This window comes from Branchiostoma lanceolatum, chromosome 1 (genome assembly GCF_035083965.1).
Source record: "Branchiostoma lanceolatum isolate klBraLanc5 chromosome 1, klBraLanc5.hap2, whole genome shotgun sequence".
In the NCBI taxonomy this organism is placed as follows: Eukaryota; Metazoa; Chordata; class Leptocardii; order Amphioxiformes; family Branchiostomatidae; genus Branchiostoma; species Branchiostoma lanceolatum.
The window spans coordinates 30,836,442-30,856,223 of NC_089722.1; the positions used below are offsets into that span (position 1 = coordinate 30,836,442).

At 42.1% G+C, this 19,782-nt stretch overlaps 1 protein-coding gene across 1 annotated transcript in view; it reads right to left on the reverse strand.

Annotated features, from left to right (window-relative positions):
* The window catches only part of LOC136448423 (nose resistant to fluoxetine protein 6-like), a 31,541-nt gene extending 12,076 nt beyond the window's left edge, over nucleotides 1-19,465 (reverse strand). Inside the window, exons 1-15 of the mRNA XM_066447949.1 lie at nucleotides 16,776-19,465; nucleotides 16,320-16,413; nucleotides 15,929-16,028; nucleotides 15,318-15,414; nucleotides 14,569-14,668; nucleotides 14,006-14,173; nucleotides 13,108-13,201; nucleotides 12,040-12,141; nucleotides 10,071-10,245; nucleotides 9,819-9,898; nucleotides 9,372-9,479; nucleotides 8,483-8,603; nucleotides 4,942-5,140; nucleotides 3,876-4,018; nucleotides 833-2,871 (exon numbers count right to left, since the gene is read on the reverse strand). Coding sequence (XP_066304046.1) covers nucleotides 2,761-2,871; nucleotides 3,876-4,018; nucleotides 4,942-5,140; nucleotides 8,483-8,603; nucleotides 9,372-9,479; nucleotides 9,819-9,898; nucleotides 10,071-10,245; nucleotides 12,040-12,141; nucleotides 13,108-13,201; nucleotides 14,006-14,173; nucleotides 14,569-14,668; nucleotides 15,318-15,338 — 1,422 coding nt within the window. The 5' untranslated portion in view covers nucleotides 15,339-15,414; nucleotides 15,929-16,028; nucleotides 16,320-16,413; nucleotides 16,776-19,465 and the 3' untranslated portion in view covers nucleotides 833-2,760. The remainder of the gene's footprint in view (nucleotides 1-832; nucleotides 2,872-3,875; nucleotides 4,019-4,941; nucleotides 5,141-8,482; nucleotides 8,604-9,371; nucleotides 9,480-9,818; nucleotides 9,899-10,070; nucleotides 10,246-12,039; nucleotides 12,142-13,107; nucleotides 13,202-14,005; nucleotides 14,174-14,568; nucleotides 14,669-15,317; nucleotides 15,415-15,928; nucleotides 16,029-16,319; nucleotides 16,414-16,775) is intronic.
* Between the last annotated feature and the right edge of the window lie 317 nt (nucleotides 19,466-19,782).

Below are 19,782 nucleotides of genomic sequence, written 5' to 3' on the forward strand. Positions count from 1 at the left end.
ATCCGGTGACACATACATACACACACGGTGACACAAACATACACACACGCAAACACACACGCAAACACACTAACTTTGCATGATTTGCACTTCAGTGTGTACATCTCTGTCCAACCTATCTGCGTACCAAATAACATGAAAATCTGTTGTTCCTCTCTTCAGTTATACCCCTTTAGAACATTTTTACAAATAGGCCATTGCAGTTCCAGGGACACAAACCAGGGGACCCAAAATCGACCTTGACCATTCTCCTCCCAGCGCATACCCACATACCAAATATCATTACAATCCATCTACACGTTCTACAGTTATGCTGACTTTAAGCATCCGACGACACCCATGCAAACGATTTACCTCCTTACTTATGCAAATTCGGTCTCATTTGCATAGTTTGCACTTAAGTGTGTACAACTTGGTCTAACCTACCTGTGTACCAAAAAACATGACGATCTGTCGATCCACTCTTCAGTTCTTCTACATTGAAGATTTTATCAAATATGCCATTGCAGTTCCAGTCACACATGCCAGGGGGCCCAAAATCGACCTTGACCCCCCTCCTCCTAACACCCACCCACATACCAAAAATCATTACAATCCATGTACAGGTTCTACAGTTATGGTGACTTTAAGCGTCCGGTGACACATACATACACACAGACACCAAACGCAAGCAAAACAGTATATCCATGAAAAAGCCTTCTTTCATGGAGATAATTAGATTGAAACCGTTACAATGTGTGTTGTCTGTCACATTCTCCACAGGAAATGAAAGGAAATGCAGTACAGACATCGTCATACCTAGAACAAGTTTTAACACAAAAATTGGACTTACCCAAATTTTCGACTGTACGACACCAGTCTTTGTCAAGGAATGAGCCATCCACCACTGATATGACGTCACGTTATGCAGATGAGACACGTGAATCGGTGAGCACTATACATTTATTCCAGACGATTTCAAATGCAGCGATTTCAGTCTGTTTGGTGAAGGTAGAGCCTGGAACTGAAACAGGATGACACTCAGGCTACCACAGGTATCAATTTTAGGTTCTCTACTATTCTTGATTTACATCGTTGATCTAAAAAGTGTAGTACAGGCCTCCTCAATATATATACTTTATTCAACATTATTTGCCGATGATACCAACACAGTCCCTTTTCCCAAATCTTCGATTCTCTGATACAACTGGCTGATCAAAGATTGTCTTAAGCAGCTACATGGTTTGAAGAAAATTAATTATCAATAAATACAAGTATCAATAAATTGCAGTATCTTCACATTTTATTTCCTCACAATTATCCCAATATATATGTATTTGATATTTCTTAACCCTTATTCACTTGAACACGGCTACTATGGAAATCACCTTCATATTCCTCTGTTCCGCACATCATTAGCACATTCCTCCGCAAAATACGATTGTGTCACGATATGGAACAGTCTTCAAATCAGCATCTCAATTTCTGATGTTTTTAAAATCAATCTCATAAGTCATCCTAGCCTCCAGTCATAGCCGCATAATCTGAGTTCTTATCTAATCTTAATTCATATGTAAGCATTTTTGTTTATTATTCTTATTGTTTCTTCATGGTAATTAAGACTAATATAATCATGTTTAAAAGCGACTTGAAAAGCATTCTCATAAATCATCCTAGCCTAATCCCTTATGATATCCCCATATGTTCAGTTCTTAAATTATAAATCATATCACTAATTATTTGATTACCCTTATTGTATTGACATCGCATTCTATGTATTGCCTGTGTTACTTTGTTATAACTCATAGACTATTGGTTATTAATACTAACATAATCATGTTAAAAGGGACTTGAACAGCCATCTCATAAGCCACTCATGATCAAGTCACCTTATTTATCCTCATTTGCTCAGTTATCTTAAGTTATATCATTGCTAATTTTATCACCCGTATTGTATCGTTACGTAATAACATTCTATATACTGCTTTTACTGCTTTATTATCAAATATAGACTATTGGTAATTAAAACTATAATCATGTTTAAAAGTGACCTAAAAAGCCATCTCATCAGACATAAACCATCCTAGTTCCCTTTCATACCCCCATATGTTCAGTTCTTATCTTATCTTATCTTGAATTATATCATAATTATTTGATTATCCTTATTGTATCGTCATCACTTCCAATATGTTTCTTGTATCACTTCATCATCATTTATGGATATTGGTCATTAAGACTATAATCATGCTTGAAATTGTCCTGGAAAGCCATATCATAAACCGTCCTAGTCCCCTGTGATATCCCCATATGTTCTTATCTTATCGAACCTTGAATTATATCACCAATTATTTGATTAACCCTGTTGTATCGTTCTGACTTCCAATGTATTACCTATATAATTACTTATTTTTATTTATCGACTATTGGCAATAAAGATTATTATCAATTTTGATTAGTATAAGGAGAAGAGCGTAATATAAGCTATATACGTTTATCCTCTCCTTCTGCTTCTGTTTTTTCGTATAGCAATATGTTATTTATTGTGCAAATAAATAAACAAAATACTAACAAAATTTTCCAACACAAGCTTCCTCTTTAACATTAGAATATTAAGTCAATGTCTAGTCTAGACAGAATAGATTTAACTCAATTCTAGGCGCCATGGGTTGTAGCTTCATTAATTCATTAATGTCAGAATGTATATGTCGAAACATTCGGAAAAAAATAATGGAGAATTCTTGTCCATATTGTAAAAACACATGAAACTGCCCAGGTTCTGTCTCATTTCTTGAAAAAGATTTTCACCACTCCCATCAAAGGTGCTTCCACTGCCACCGACACCAGGAAGGCCAACCCGTAGGATAGTGTCAGGTGTCCCAAGAAATAATAGATCTGGAAAAAGTAAAACGGACGTTGGAAATCAGCTAAAAGAACGATTATCCTAAGACTAGACTAGGACATGTTCTCTGATATTCAAGTCCTGATTTGAATATACCAGTTTTAGTGAAAAAATATAAGGATTGATTAATGTAATAAACAAATTTGATATTTCCCCATGTAGCTTCCAGGAGTCCGTATGTTTTGCTTTCGTGTATAATTGAGCAAAGGCATTTACTAACTAGAGGACCCAAAGCTACTTCTTTCTGAGCACAAAAGCCATCTACCACCCAAAAATCGTGATCATAGCTTGCATAGAACACGAGATATCAACACCCGTAGTTCTGCTGCAGTAACAAAGAAAGTCGCCGGGGGAAGGGGTAAAATCTAATCATGTCTTTGACATGACATGACCTAACCGCATACTAAGTTTCATGAAAATCCATCCATATCTTCCTTAGTTTTGGAGCTAAACCACATACAAACACGCGCCCAACCGTTACCAAAGACATAACCTTCTTGGCGAAGGCAATTATGCAGCACCACCTAGCAGTGGTAAGTAGAACCAGTCAGTCAGAGGAAGGTGGCAGAAGGTCTGCTCAAACGCTGGCAGGTGATTGATTGCCACCGTGTACAAACAACCTCAGTGCCCGGCATGCACTAAAAAGAGGGAACATGTCGCAAATGTATATGTATTAGCCTCTATCAGGCTTCATAGATTGCTGGAAAGAGTAGAAATTGGCCGAATAGACAGAGAACATGCAAGAGGAGTTAGCCGACCTAAGTCACAAACTAAACCTCCGCCGGCTAATTCCTCTGGCATGTTCTCTGTCTATTTGGCCAATTTCTCCTTTTTTCCAGTGACCTGTTCCTGCTATTTAGTGCATGCCAGGTACTGAGGTTCTTTGTTCACAATGGCAATCAGCTGCCAGCGTTTGAACTGTCCTCCTGCAGTCCTTGCACAGAGTCTACATGTACTCGTTACTGTAATACATGTACAGAATTGTGCATCAACGTACCATAGTGAACGCGGAGTAGTGGATTTTCACCTCCATACTAAGGTATACTGCAACGATCACCAGAAGATGAATCAGATAGGCACAGTAGGTCAGTCGGCTCAGGGGCACCCAGGCGTCCCAGGAGAGAATGGTGTCCACCACTCCTGTAGTCAACAAAGTACGTCACAACTTTTAATGGGGCCCTGTGGCGTGGGGTCGTGTGGCGTAACGGCGGGATTTTCGGCTCAGAACCCAGCGGTCCCGTGTTCGAATCCCCTGACGCCACCGACGTTGTGAAAGGGAAAACCACTTTACACGACCTTCCTTACTCCACCCAAAAAAAGGATATTGTACAAATTGTTAAACTGTTAAAGTTATGAAAAACGTGATTGCAGTGCCATGTCGTTTTGTCTGTCAAAAAGCGGAGTCAAAAAGGGTTAATGGGAAAAAGTGACCCAATACATCCTGTACTTGGCTCTCTGAATACAATACGTGGTGCCTTAAGAGATTGAACGGTAAATTTATTAGGAACATGATGTCTAGTTATTTTAACAATGAAAATACTACTCAACAAACAGTGAAGGGCAGAAGCTGACATAACTACTCACTCGTTTGTAATAGATCAATATGTTAACTAGTAACAATTAGAGTTCAGATGCGAAAAACCCATAATCCATAAATCACTGTGTTTTTATTCAACAAAACACTATAGAGTCTGGCGCATGAATAACGCAGGCAGGTATTCGAAGTACGGTCAAACCTGGCCGGGCAACCAACTAGCGCCGGTAACCACATAGACCCGATTTACACACAAGTTTTCGGAGTTGACTCAGGGCTGTGTGTGTGGAGCTTTGGGCTGCTCAAGTGGAGTTTTCCTCCTAGAAAATGCTACTTGAGTGGCCTAGGGTTCTCCTTACACAATCCAACTCCAAGTCGACTAAAAAGGGGCTTAAAACAGACCCGTTCATTTTTTTTTACATACAAGTAGTTAAACTCGCCCTTTCCTGAGCAACCACCTGTCCTCAGCAACCATTTTCCTAAGTCCCTTGAGTGGTTGCTGAGGACAGGTTTGGCTGTGTTTACTTACCTCCATATCCATGATAACATGCGACAACCACCCAACCAATCGCCATGGCCCAGACGGTGCGTGCGGCAGTCAGGCACAGCACGTTCTCGGATTCCGTCTGGAAAGTTGTCCCGTTGTACTTGCCGTATGTTGCATACACCACAGTCAAGGCAGTGGCAGCGGCAACAAGCCAACCAACTGGCACCAGCATCTTCAAGGCCTGGTACAGAAATGTGCAAAATTCGACATCAATTTAGTAACAGGGACAAACGTCATCATTTGGTGTCTTTAGGATTTCCTTTCTGATAGACAACACTCAGTTTGAAAGTTGAAGATTATCATCGGCATCTGTCGTTTCAAGGTAAGAACAGGTATCAATCAATCAATCAATCAATCTTTATTCTGAAATCAACATTGCAGGTGTGTCTGACGGCACACCTGAATTACATTAGATTTCTTACAGAAGTATGTTAAAAACATTCCAATAGACCAGATTTAAAAGAATTATCATGCGCTAAAATACATTAACCCTATCTAGACCGGGCTTTTTTGAGACTTCCTGGACGGGGGGGGGCGCTCTTTCGACCCCCCCATCATAACTTCCAAACGGTATGCCCTATCATCACCAAATTTGCAGGGAGTGATGTTCAGGTGAAGTTTTATAATTCCTGCAATTTTGCTGACGTTATGACGTAATATGACGTAATTATGACGTCATCGATGTCATTTTATTGGCTAAATAGGGAATTCCCATAATATCTAAACGTATTTGACAAAATAGTGCGTATTATTGATTTAAAGGTATGCCAAGACATTTGACGTCAGTGGTGACGAAGTTGACGTCAAAATAACGTCGAACGATGACGCCATGTGTTGTTAGCGACCCCCTGGGATCCGCCATTTTGGATCGGCCATTTTGACATTTTTAAAAATACTTTTTTCCCATTAATGACCCCAAATAACAATCAAAATAGACACAAAACATTAATCTGAATGTTTCTGGTTAAGAAAATTCCAGGTTGTGACGAATTTAAAGGCGAAAAAGCCTGTTTATACCGAAAATAATTATTTTGTCCGCCATCTTGGATTTTGAGCGATGACGTCATCAAATTAGCATAATTTATGAATATTGAATCATGAGAGTTGCATTAAAATACATATAATGTTATACATGTAGGAAACTAGTGTGGTTGAGCAAGAAAACATTGGAAACAACTATGTTTAAATCGAAATTAGTGAAATTTGCATACAATGCCTCTTCAGAAACCCGTTGCCATGGCAACATGAAAAATGATAAACTTATACTTTTATCATAATATTGTTGCCAACTAAATTTTAGGAAAAGTCACCAAGTTTGGTTGTCCTACCATACGTCGTTTGGCAGTTATACGATGTCAAAGTTGGCGCGGGCACTTTTAGCCCCCCCCCCCGGTCTAGATAGGGTTAAAAAGTTACTTCGGACGAACGAGGACAGACGAATAGAGCTTTTAACTAGGTTTTGAATGTCTCTCAGAGTCCTCATAACAAACGAGTCACTGTGACGTTTGGTCTTGCTAAGTGGTAGTTTGTTCATGTGTCGGGTTTCCCTGTTCCTTAGATTATGGTCAGGCTTCTTCCTTGGTGGGAGGAAGACATTGCAGGGTTGGGAGGGGTCTCTTAGAATTCTCTGAAGTTCACTACGTGACGCATCCCCTCTCCTAGACTCCAGGGTTGGCAGGTGGTCACAAGGAACTCCACATATCCTCAAACACATCTTCTGAATTCTCTCCAACTCGTTTGACAGACAACGTGGAAGGCCGGCCCAGACAGGGGACCCATACTCTAACACAGGTCGGATAAAAGACTTGTAGATTTGCACAAGTACATCAGTGGGTAGGGCAGCACGCCTGGCTACGCGTAGGTAATGTATGCGCGGTTGGACCTTAGTTAGCGTGTACTCAACATGAGGTCCCCATGTAAGGTCGTTGCTGATCACAATTCCAAGAAGCTTGAAGGATGTGACTCTCTCGACGGGCTTGCCGTTTAAGGTAAGTGGAGGGGGTGATACAGGGCTACGGCGACAGCTGATGACCATGTCTTTTGTCTTCTTGGCATTAGCGCTCATGCAAAATGAGTTTGCCCAGACGTTGACTTTGTCAAGTGCCACTTGCATGAGACCCTGCATGGAGGCCATCAGAAACTCCGAGTTGGTGAGATCATCAGCGTATTTACTGGTGTGATGCTGGGTGGGATTCCCTGATCAAGACTGTTCATGGCAATAATAAAGAGAGTCGGTGAGAGAATTCCCCCCTGAGGTGTGCCTGCGAGAACGGGTCGGGCTTCAGAAATGCTCATCCCCCATTTCACACGTTGGACACGATCGCTCAAGTAGCTACTCAGACACCGCCAGAGATCCAGTCTGATCCCCATGTGTGACAGGCAGTGGAGGAGGCTGCCGTGATCTATAGTGTCAAAAGCGCGAGTAAAGTCAATAAACGCAGTGTGCACATCCAATTTAGGAACACTGTTTACCGCGTTGTACCAGGACTGCGTCATGTAAATGAGCGCTGATACTGTTGACCGTCCCCGTCTAAACCCGTGCTGGGAATCATGGATTAGGTGATTCGTGTCCTGTAGCAGGAGGTCACGAAGAAACACTTCGAGCACCTTGCCAAAGCTGCTGGTCAGGGAGATGCGTCTGAATTCCTCTGGTCCCTTTGGCTTTGGTGTCTTCGGTACGGGTACCACCAGTTCTTCTTTCCAATCCATGGGGAAGACACCCTGTTGTAAACATGCATTGTAGATGTTGCACATTACTGGCGCAAGTTCCTCATGAAAGTTAGACAGCACCCAAGGCGGGATGTGATCTCCACCGGTAGCCTTGCGGGGGTTCACCCTTTTCAGTTGAGCTTTCACCTGCCCAATGCTCAGTTCCGGGATGGTTCGATGGGACAGCTGATCAGCGACTTCCATGGGGCTGGGTATGATGCGGTGAACACTTGACCAGACCGAAGCGAAATGTTTACTGAAACTTTCACACTGTGCACTCGTATCTGCAGCAGTGGCTGGCATACCGTTTCCTCTTGGTTTGGAAGCCCCTATCAGTGCCTTCACCGTGGAGAACCAGTGTGTACCACCTGGCTTCATTTGTCCAACTTCTTTCTTGAAAAACGAACGTTTTGCTCTCTTAAGACAGTACTGAACCTTGTTACGTAGCTTGTTGTAGCCGCTAGTGTCCCCCGACATAAACGCCTTCTGCCTATCATTATAGATGTTCATCATTTCAGCCTCAGCAATAATAGCACATTAAGTGTCGAAATGCATACACGTGAGGACAGATATACATTATTAGTTCGCCGTATTGCAACTACCATTTTGATCAACGTTATGATGAACACATAGATCCAGGAAACTAGTGTGTACATGACGATAAAGAAGAAGCGCTGATTTCAAGGTTATGTGATTCACTCCCATGATTTCGTAATGCTAGAATACCTCTGTATGATATGGGTAGCAAAACAGCGTGGTTATGGCTTATACGCACTAAAATATTGTTGAAGGTACAAACATGTCTTTGACTCACCATGCTCTTTGCCTGTTTCCTTTTCATCTTGATAAGCAGCCAGCCAACAGAAACCCCCACCAGGTACGGTCCGATACGACAGTATGGCTTGATATAGTATACGGACATATCAGGCTCACCACTGGAAATGAAATATATAGAAAATAAATATTAACAATACGTTTTATGGTGATATTTTCAATAGCTCACAGATTCACATTACATTGCGCCAGTCAGTGAATGACAGAAACTCACATATCGAAACATATTTTCCCTGTCAAGTCAAAGGTTTGAAGAACTCGAAATTATAAACTACGTTAGTAGTAGTTAGTTTGTGTGTAATGACATGGTCTGTGCTTTCAGAAACATTCATGGTGTGGCGTCGTGTGGCGTAAGTAGTAGAGCGCGTGGCTGTCAAACAATGGGTCGATCCCGGGTTGTGCCCAGAGACATGTTCGAACTTGCGCCCAACGTTGTGCTCCTGGGAAAGGCACTTAACACGACTTTCCTCACTTCACTCAGGTGTAAATGAGTACCTAACTCATCTAGGGTTAGGGACGTCCCTCGGATAGGACGTTAGATGGAGGTCCCGTGTTTGGGGAGAGCCACACCCCGCGCACGTAAAAGAACCCACCACAGCTTTCGAAAAAGAGTAGGGGCATGCCCCGGTGTGCAATGGTCCAAATCCTTCTGTCGTTGGTGATTCACTACAAATCACCCGGATGGAGGTCTGGCGAAAGTCCGTCTCGTATCAGCCATACGGTGATTAACATTCACCCGGACGGGAGAACAAGCTGGCGAATCCCTGTCTTGTATGACAGCCAACGAAAGGGTATGTCACCCGTAAAAAGGCGGTATAACCCCGTCGTAGCGAAAGCACATCGACTGAGGATGATGATGGTATCCTTACCCAAGTGCTAGTGGCGCTTTCAGATCATAGTCCCAACTGATGACTGCAGTGGTGATGAAGCTTGCCAACAGGAGAGCCATCTTCAAAACAATCCCAAATATCTGCCATCTGTGAGGAAGCAGATGTATCATTAGCAAATTTTGAAACAACTTCAGTCAAAAGTAAGACATCGTTTTGCCGTCTCGTAGCTCACTGCTACATTTTTTATGATAAAGAAATATACTTTTGATACAGATGTAAGTCTTGATCTTAATTTGTACTTACAGTCAAAAGACGCTAGATTAATAGCATGTTGTGTCATGATAAGGGGTGGAGAGTAACTGGATTGTATTTCAATAGTTTTAGACTTTAAGAGTGTACCATGTTTTACGACTATGTCTTTGTCGATGACAACATTTCGTGATGGGTTTATCAAAAGACAACATGATGTAACAAAATGTAACATACCTGCATAGTATATAGACGAGTGGAACTCCGATGACGAAAAACTGCATGTCATTGGCCAAGTACCAGGACCATTTCATACACTAATTTCAAAGTGAAAGAGAGATAGACATGAATATGTAATCTCTTTAAAATATCACATAAATTGAAGCGAGATTATGTGGCTAACGTGGTTCACGGACCATTATTTTCCCCAGTCATTGTCTTGTATCTCATTCTCGGTGAAAACAATAACAAACATATATAATTACCTACCATCTTATCATACTTGCCCACGTTGTTGATATACAGCAGGTTTGTCCACCACTTGTCTCCACAGTTTGGCTCTATCCCCCCAATGAGGAGGACTGGAGGCCAGAATGGACCAGAGAACATGTAGGGAAGCACCCACACCCACAGCATCAAGACGAACATGTATGTAGGTGTTAACCTGATCAAGAGGATATCAGAATGAAGCTAATCTCCGTGCAGATATATCTGTTGCAAGGCAGTATTCAAAAGGGCCAATCAGTACTGACTGGCCCTTTTGGATACTGCCTTACCAGCAATAGATCTGCTTGGAGATTTGAATGAAGCCATTTGTTAATGTCTTCCAGTGAGTTTTCCCTACGTTCTTATTCGTTGCTTCAGCCCCAGCCTTCTTTGTTGTAGTTTAATTGTTAGAGGTTAGGGGGATCTAGGTAGTGTAGCTTAGCAGCTGCCCTCTTGACCCATAGAGTGACTGAGCACACTGCACCAGCAAAGTCTGTATTATGTATTTGTTGACTATTGAAAAATGCTTTTGACCGGGTCTGGCATGATGCTATATGGACAACAAGGCCAGTAGTGCAGTTCTCACACAGGGCACAGTAGAATAATGGTTCAGGATTACTGTTGGTGTACGGCAAGGATGCCTATTTTCACCCACACTCTTCAACATCTACTTTGAACAAATCATGGCAAATGCCCTAGAAGACCACCATGGCACCGTTAGCGTTGGGGGTGGGTGGGGGTCTGGATAGTGTGAGGAGGAACATAACAAACCTACACTTTGTTGATGATATAGAAGGATTGGCAGCAGGGGAAACAGAACTGGCCGATCTGGTGGAGTTACTGGACAATACCTCCAGGACATATGGGATGGATTTTAGCGCAGAGAAAACCAAGCTGATGACAAAAGTGATAAGCCAATTAAGGTAGTAGTAAACCCGGACGAGCCTCAAACAGCGGAGCAGTTTGGATACCTGGGCAGCTCCATAATCAGCAAGGAAGGATCAAAGGAATTCGAAGAAATTATATCCCGAGCAGCACAGACAGCACTGCAGCCATGGCAAGGCTGAGATCCATCTGGAGGGACAGGAACATCAGTCTGAATCCAAGGTGAAACTGCTGCGGGCGACACTGGCAATCTCTATTTTTCTGTACTGTGTGCGTGTGAGGCTTGGACATTAACAACCGACCTGCAAAGGAGAATTCTAGCAGTGGAGATGAGATGCTACTGACTAGTACTAAAGCTAACTTCACCAACACAGAAGTTCGGGACATTTTTAAACGAGCCACGGGAACAAACCATCTTGAAGACCTCCTTAGTATTGTTATAAGAAGAAAGATGAAATGGCACGGCCACGTCGCCTGAAGCAAAGGCCTCTCCAAAGTGACACTACAAGGAACAGTGGAAGGTAAAAGAAGAAGAAGCAGATAGAGGAAGAAATGGGATGACAACATAAGGGAGTGGACCGGCCTGCCCCTTACCAGCACCCAAGCGCTGGCACACGACAGAGACAAATGGAAGGAGGCAGTGTGCTCAGCTGACAAACTCCCCCACAACCATCCCCGGTCAAGGGACCGGTAAGCTTTAACTGTCAGAACCTCATAGCCATATGATTTAACGGAACAAGAAGCTATTTTGGACTGTTTAATGCTATGCACAGGAGTGATTTTGGGACAGTCCTTTTTTGCATGGGGAGGAAGATAGAGTTTGATATGCTGTATTTGCATGCAAGTGTTGCCTTTTTAAACTTAGCATAAAAAGTTTGATCTTATCTTAATTAACTTTTTTGGCCGTACGTTGGGTAACGTAGAAAAAAAAATCACACAAGCTTTCTAATGATATACAATACACTGAGATTGATAAAGAAACAGCGGAAATATGATGGACTAAACTGAAGTTGGCAAACAAACTCGTGCAGAGCGTAGTTTAATAGCGTGTTTGGATCTGCTAGTAAGTGTTTCAAAATATCCTCACCTCAAATATCGGTGGACATACACCATCCAGTATGGAACTGCTTTTCCACTTCCTTTGTTCTTCTCTATCTGCTGGATTAGTAGGTATGACATCAGGAGTCCACTGGAGGGGAAGAGTTGAAAACTTGGTGAGTTATTGGATATTGGAGTTTTTTTTTGCTACACAACCAGTAAGTCTCACTTGCTGATGTTTCGGTGTCTGACAAACACCTTCCTCAGAGCTTCTGACTGGAGTAGTGCTTCTCTCCGCTATAAGTAGGCGAAGTAGGCTGGGCTTTTAAGGGGGGACACAATTCCAAACGTGACTAAGAGAGACAGACAGAGAGGACAACAGACGTATCCGGTGGATCAAGGAGGACGTCTGGGTGTCAACATCAGTAATGAACAGGGACGAGGGGGGATGCAAACTTAGCCACGTTTAGGATTGCGTTCTCACCGCAAAGGCGCCACCTAACTTCGGCTACTTATAGCAATGAGAAGCAGTACTTCGGTCAGAAGCTATGAGGAAGGTGTCTGACAGACACCGGAACATCAGCAGGTGAGACTCACTGCCTGGTTGTGTAAAGAAAACGCCACTATCCTATGTTCTTCCAACCTGATGAAATCATTTTCAGTTGGCGAGTTATTGATTCCAAGACCACCATTAAGCTTGAACGGCTAGTTGCAACGTTCAATGTGATCTCGGTAGAAAAAAAATCGTACGGAATAGAATCAAGCAACGCGTCGGTCAGTATGAAGACCTTTTAACCACTGTAAAGAAATAAAAACTGAAGTGGTACGGCCACGTGTCACGGTCATCGGGACTAGCCAAAGCTACCGTGCAAGGAACCGTCCAACGAGGAAGAAAGAGGGGTGGGCAACGGAAAAGATGGGAGGATAATATCAGAGAATGGACATTAAGAAAACCAGAAAATTGAGAGGGGTGGAGAAACTGTTTACGAGATCTTCTGTGGTGCACCAACGGTCAGATAGTTAGACTAAGGGATAGATGAAATGATATGAGAGAACAAAATACATGTAACTGAATCATGGTCCACTGTTATAACGTACGGAAGAACTGTTACATTACCTGAGGAAGAAGAAGGTGTCCACGGCCATGGTGGCATTGGTGATGGCTTGAAATGTAAATCTTTCCGTAACCTCCTTAACCTGAAGCAAGTTGTCTGAAAGGGGACATAAATACACATTGTATTAGGTTGCGTTAGTTTGTGTGGTAATTTGAACATCATATCATATGCATATATATAGAAAAATCAACTTGTTTTAAACATTTAAAACTAAAGGTTTACCTTGGATAAGATGATTTGAACGTCCCATCAGTGCTCTATTGCTCTGCTCAATTGTTTTATATGTTCATATTAATGTATTGGCTCGACATGAACACATCGATACATGAACAGCCAGGGTTGCCCAACTAGTGAATGGCTATTTCTAAGGGCTAACCCTTGGAAAAATACAACCAATATGTTACACACAATCAATAGGATACTGCTGAATTTTAAAAAAAACACATTCGTATCAGTGCTATGGTGACCTGTATGTTTACTTTAAAGCTCAAACTTATTTGCTTTGTAGTTGTCTGTCAAACGATATTCAAGCTTTGGATTAGAATGGCATCGTGTGGCGCAATCGGTAGGGTGTTTCGCCCAGAACTGAGAGGTCCCGGGTTCGAAACCACTGCTATGCCCCGATGCTGTGCCCTTGGGAAAGGCACTCTTCACGACTTTCCTCACTCCACCCAGGTGTGAATGGGTACCTGACTTCGGTTTAGTAAGGTCGTATTGAGGTCACCTGCTGGCGCCAAATGGCAGCCGCCCAGACCCTTGCGACAGTTCCACAAAGAGTAAGTGTGGAACAAATATGTATCTGTTGTGTATTATGTGATTGTAAACCCTGCAGTAATTCAGCACTGGCTGCCACTGCACGGGTAATTACTGACCAATAAATAAGAAAACATATCTGCATACCGATGTGCACGTCAGCCACAAACCAGGTGTGTCCAAGGATGACCCAGCTCATACTGATGAAACGGATGCCATGTAGACACTTGATGCTGCCGGGCGCCTGTTTGGTGCTGAGTAGCTTCCCGATACTGGTGTAGAGGGAGAAGCACAGGAGGATACGGCCGGTGATACCTATGGAAGATGAAACAGTTCTAGATAAAGTAAAACCCCGCACCTGATACAGCATGAAATGCGATTCTTCATATATTCAATTATATCATCAAATGCATGAATGTTGTTGGGCATGAATATGCTCCTTGTCATCGTCAGGATAATACGGCCGGTGATACCTATGGAAGATGGAACAGTTAAAAATAGAGTTAAACCCCGCAACTAATACAGCATGAAATACGATTCTTCATTCAATTATGTTATCTAATGCATTTAGCCCTTGCTGGGCATGACTATGCAATAAAATTCTTTGTCATCGTCATATTGGTTTGACATCTAGCCAAGTGATAATTGTGGACATGATGTAACTTGAACGTTGACGACGGCGGGAAAATATCACTCAAAGTTGATTTTACCTTCTTTTGCTGTTGAAGTTTTCTCGTGAGGGAGATTGTTCTTCGGCGGTGGTGTGTTTTCGTCAGGTAAAGTCACGGGGACGTCATGTGCTTTACTCTCCTGCAAAATTATCTCAACAAACGTTACAGTCAGAGCAGCCTTATGAAATATACGTAATGGTCATCTAATTGCTACATTGGTATACTTGACAATGCTCAATATTAATATTCTACGGCTGACATGAAATGGAACTAAAATGATTTACTCAGACCATCATAACACAACGTCTAAAGCGATGATGAGGCCCCAGACTCGTCCTCAAATTAGCTTAAATTAACATTGCCTTGTTAAGCATCACATAGCAATGATTTCTAACTGCTTGACACCACAGATGTATAATCTACCTACATACGGTTTGGCGGTGATGAATTTCAAAGGCATCATTTAGCTCAAACTTTGAAAAGATGAACCGCTAGATATCGGGAGAGTACATGTGTACACTGCCTTACCTAGTTGACATACAGGTGTTAGCGCCGCCAATAAGCATTTAAACTAGTACAAAATATATACTATAAAAGTGAGTATTGTCAGGTTTGTAATGTTTCGGTTATACATGTACATATATATTTATTGCTCTCAAATTACTTTTATTTGTAAATCATACTGCATGTAAGCCCATAAAGGCTGCTACCGTATGTTGGGTCTTGCAACGACGTAATGAGCTATTGATTGATTGATTGAAATTGATGCTTCTGAGATGTGCTCTTACCTTCTGCCTTTTAATGGCCATCGATCGGGGTTGGTGGATGATGACGTCATAGGTGGTGCCGATGGCGAGGAGGAGGAGGATGACACTACAGATAGAACTGCGCATGCGCAAAGAGTATGGGAAACAGAACACGAGATATCAAATCCGGAAGTCCCGCTGCAGTATCATAACAAGCTACGTATACTAGGGGGCCCCATCAAGACCTACGCACATATTCAATATCAAAGCAAACCAATTAAGCATTCTTGAGTTATCGTATTTACACAAACACACACGCACGCACGCACACACACACAGCTTTACTCTTGCAGTGTTTGCCACAAACAGCGCAGATGAAAGCTGTTGTTTGCCATGGTGTGAGTCACACACACACACACACACACACACACACACACACACACACACACACACACACACGCACACACACACACACACACACACACACACACACACACACACACACACACACACACACAGGCACCCGAAAATGTAACCATCTTGGCGAAGGCAATAAACGTATCATTTGCGATAAGTAGGAGGAGACCAAGGGGTCAATGTCTTCAACATTTACTCTAGATACAAAGAGACGAAAGACGTGCAAATATGCTCACATCGCAGCAATAGTGACATTCTGGATAGGCGGGGATTCATGTGAATAGGCTGACGTCACTTGAACTATTCCTGGTTGAAGAACGACACGCCAGTAGATACCTGAAACAGTAAAGATATTTGTAATCATTCAAAAGGTAACTTGCTGAGAAGCTGTCAAAACTACATCTAAATTCAGTTTCACACATAAAGGGATCCTAGTTGAATCATCTGCGTTAGCCGTCCGAATAGATATGCTAAATGATTGCTAATATGTTAGGTCTAGGTGTTTCAAAGTATAGTGTACAGTGTCTGTAATCTATGTAGTATGTATAGTAATACTACTTGGTATACATTCCATACGTTCTATGGTAAGCTGTTAAGAATATGTATGAAATCCGACGCCTGACTTACTGCCGTCCAGTCTTTGAATGACGTCATGCTGACTACAGGAGCTGGGCACACAGATGCCGATACGAAGGCTCACATTGGCTACTCCGCCTTCTCCCTGTAGAAACAAGACCACGCATGTCCAGAGCCAAAGATACAGAAATAGACAGTCCTGTTGTAGTACCAATGTCGGCCAACAGGAGGCCCAAAAGTGATCTTCACCGTCAGGTTCACAACACCTGTCCACATACCAAATCTCATCGCAATCGCTGAAAGCGTTCTTTAGACATTGTGTCAGAACACACGCTCCTATCCACAAACGAACTTAAAACTATACCTCCATATCTATAGAGGTAAAAATGGCATGAATCAGCATCGATCGTTTTAAGTGATCTATAGAGAAAGGCACATGTCATTCATTCAAGCACTACAACTTATTCTATCTGTTAAATCTTTTTTTTTTCAAATGCTTCTACTTACAGGTACCAGCGTTGCCACGTAGAACTTCCCACCGAAGGTGATGTTGAAGCCTTTCCTCGTGACATTCAGGCACTGCGAGGAGCTACCGGCCCAGACCAGGTTTCCGTTCAAGATTCCACTTGGGGGTTTTCCACCTGCGTCAAACACTGTGAAAGAGACGAGATGCTGTCATTTCGGCTCTGTGCAAATTAAGGTATATGGAGTCACATGCTGGTGATTCCTATCTTCGAAATTCTGTCCTCTATAAAAACGACGGTGCCAAGATCACGTAGTAGATCATTTTTAATTAGGCCATGTTGATTTGATTATAAGAATGACATCCGCGCGAGCATCAATTTTCGTCCGTCTCCACACACACACACACACACACACACACACACACACACACACACACACACACACACACACACACACACACACCAAAAAAAACATTCGGCCATACTGTTAATCTCAAAAAGCAGCTACAAGCGGGAAAATACATGCTGCAAATTGCAAATTGAGGTATACTAGTACCATACTCTTTGTGTTTAGTTTTGTTTATCTTTTCTTACCACATAGATTTCATTATGAAGGCAATTTTTTGCGAAACCTTTTTTTAATCGCACGCTCGCATCAGTTTTAGGCTGCCCAGAGGATGTCGACGTCATCAATATAATCGAATCAACATGGCCTTAGTTCACTTGAAGGGGTGTGATTGTGTAAATTTAGCGTCATACTTCTGTGACCTTCTGTCTTGAATGAAGTACCTGGCATGGGTATATAATGTAATGGATAGAGTCGCACCTGAGCATATTCTAAACAGGTTATTGCATTACATTCTAAAGCTATCCTCAAGCTGATTGTGTTGTACATGATATGCGTATTCACAATTATGTGTATTTGTCATATGCTACTGGAATGTTGGATGATTCGGAACCAGGACGATTCGGAACCAGGAGAATTCGGAACCAGGACGATTCGGCACCTAGGAGGACGATATACGAGTATTTACATACTAGGTTTTCGAATCATCATTACATCGCATAGTATGCATACACATAATGTGTACAATGATTAAGGGATTAATCGTCCTGCCAGGTGCCTAATCGTCCTGGTACTGAATTGGCCTGATACCATGTTAGTCACATTTTCTTTAAAGTACAGTAGAATCCGCTTAACTGCACCACCCATTTGTCAGCGTTTTTGGTGCAATTATCCGGCTGGTGCAATTATGCGAAATGCCCAGCTGGACCGCACCACCATGGGCGAGGGGGTGTAATGTTAGTCAGAAAACACTAGTACAAAGAAAACAGACGAAATTATTCAGTAATATGAACTTTATTTATTGACCCTTTGCTGAAAATAAAGAAATGACTACGAACCTGTTTTTAAAGATTTTGCATTCTTTCATTTTTTCCATGCGATCTACCGCATTACAACACACGTAATGTTACAGGGAGGCATTCTGAAACATCGTCATGCCACTCATGGGATAACAGTTTCTGTGTTACATTATGTAGAGTACAGTTGTCGATTTACGTAAATCATGTACCGCCATGAAACTAGGAATTGAAACTAAAACTTGGTTACTTGGACCTCCCATACGATTCATATCAACGTAACTGTCAATGGAGACCGCCTTCTTTTGTTACTCAAAACAGTTTTGAACATATTGGCGGTATTGCGCCTTTACACCGGCAGGTATCGGCTCATTTGTACCGCGTTTGCCGATTTTAGCGCACCTTTTCAGTTAACTTGTCGAGGATTTTTGAAAAAAATTGGTGCAGTTATCCGGCATTGGTGACCATGCGTGGTGCAGATATGCGGAGTCACTTACAATGCAGTGAACGGGAACCGGTTTTGGATATTGGGATTCGATGCAATTAGATGGAAGGTGTGTTTATCCGAGGTGCAATTAAGTGGCTTCGTCTGTAACAGAAAGCTCTACAACTATATTTTGAATATTTTGTGGCTGTGAGAAGTTCAAACTCTTGCTTCTGCTTGTCATTTTATTGAAGTATAAACTATTTCTTTTATGCCTCTGCAAAAGACTAACACGATTGAGAAACAAGATGAACTAGAAAGGCAACATTTGCGAGAAAATACAGCATGTTTAGCCATACTCCTCGCCATGCAAAAAATTGACTGTCCAAAAATAACAATGGACCATTCTAAAATACTTCCACTAAAATAATGGATCACCCCAGTCCAAAATTGAGTCCAAAAACAATAAGTCTCTCCATAAAGGAATTGAGTCTTCCAGTAGCACCTCAACACAATATGGACCAGTCCAAAACCACATCCACTTAAACAAATACACTTCTGCTAACAAATGGACTTTTTCATAATCACGCCAGCTCAAAATTGAAATAAATAATTAAAGAATCCTCCCCTTGCAAGAATGGGATATTCCGTGCCATCTCCATGTAAACTAGACCACTATGGATTTATAGTATCTTGTCATTAATTATGCAAATTAAGTACATGTATCAATTTGCATAATTGTTATCTATCGATATTTATCTCTTTCTCAGTTACATATGTCATGTGCTTGAGAGTCCTATAATAGAATTCAGCTGATTTATTAACTGTCCTCATTAAGGTATCAGGACAACTCGGCCCCTGTGACAACTCGGTCCCTAGCCATTCGGGACAACTCGGCCCCTAGCCATTCGGGACAACTCGGCCCCTAGCCATTCGGGACAACTCGGCCCCTAGCCATTCGGGACAACTCGGCCCCTAGCCATTCGGGACAACTCGGCCCCTAGCCATTCGGGACAACTCGGCCCCTAGCTCAGGACAACTCGGCACCGAGACCCAAAACTGACATAGATCAGCAAACAGAACATGAACTTTTTAAAATCCATGTGAGGAATAACATGTTTAACTGCCAAACATTTCGTCTAAAAGAATAGGAAAATTTGTGAAACTCTGCAGGTCACCGGAAATTTTCCCCGGAACGCTTTGATAGTTTGAATATCAAATTATAAGGAAGTTTTACCATCTCGGTGGTCTCGACGCGTTTTGA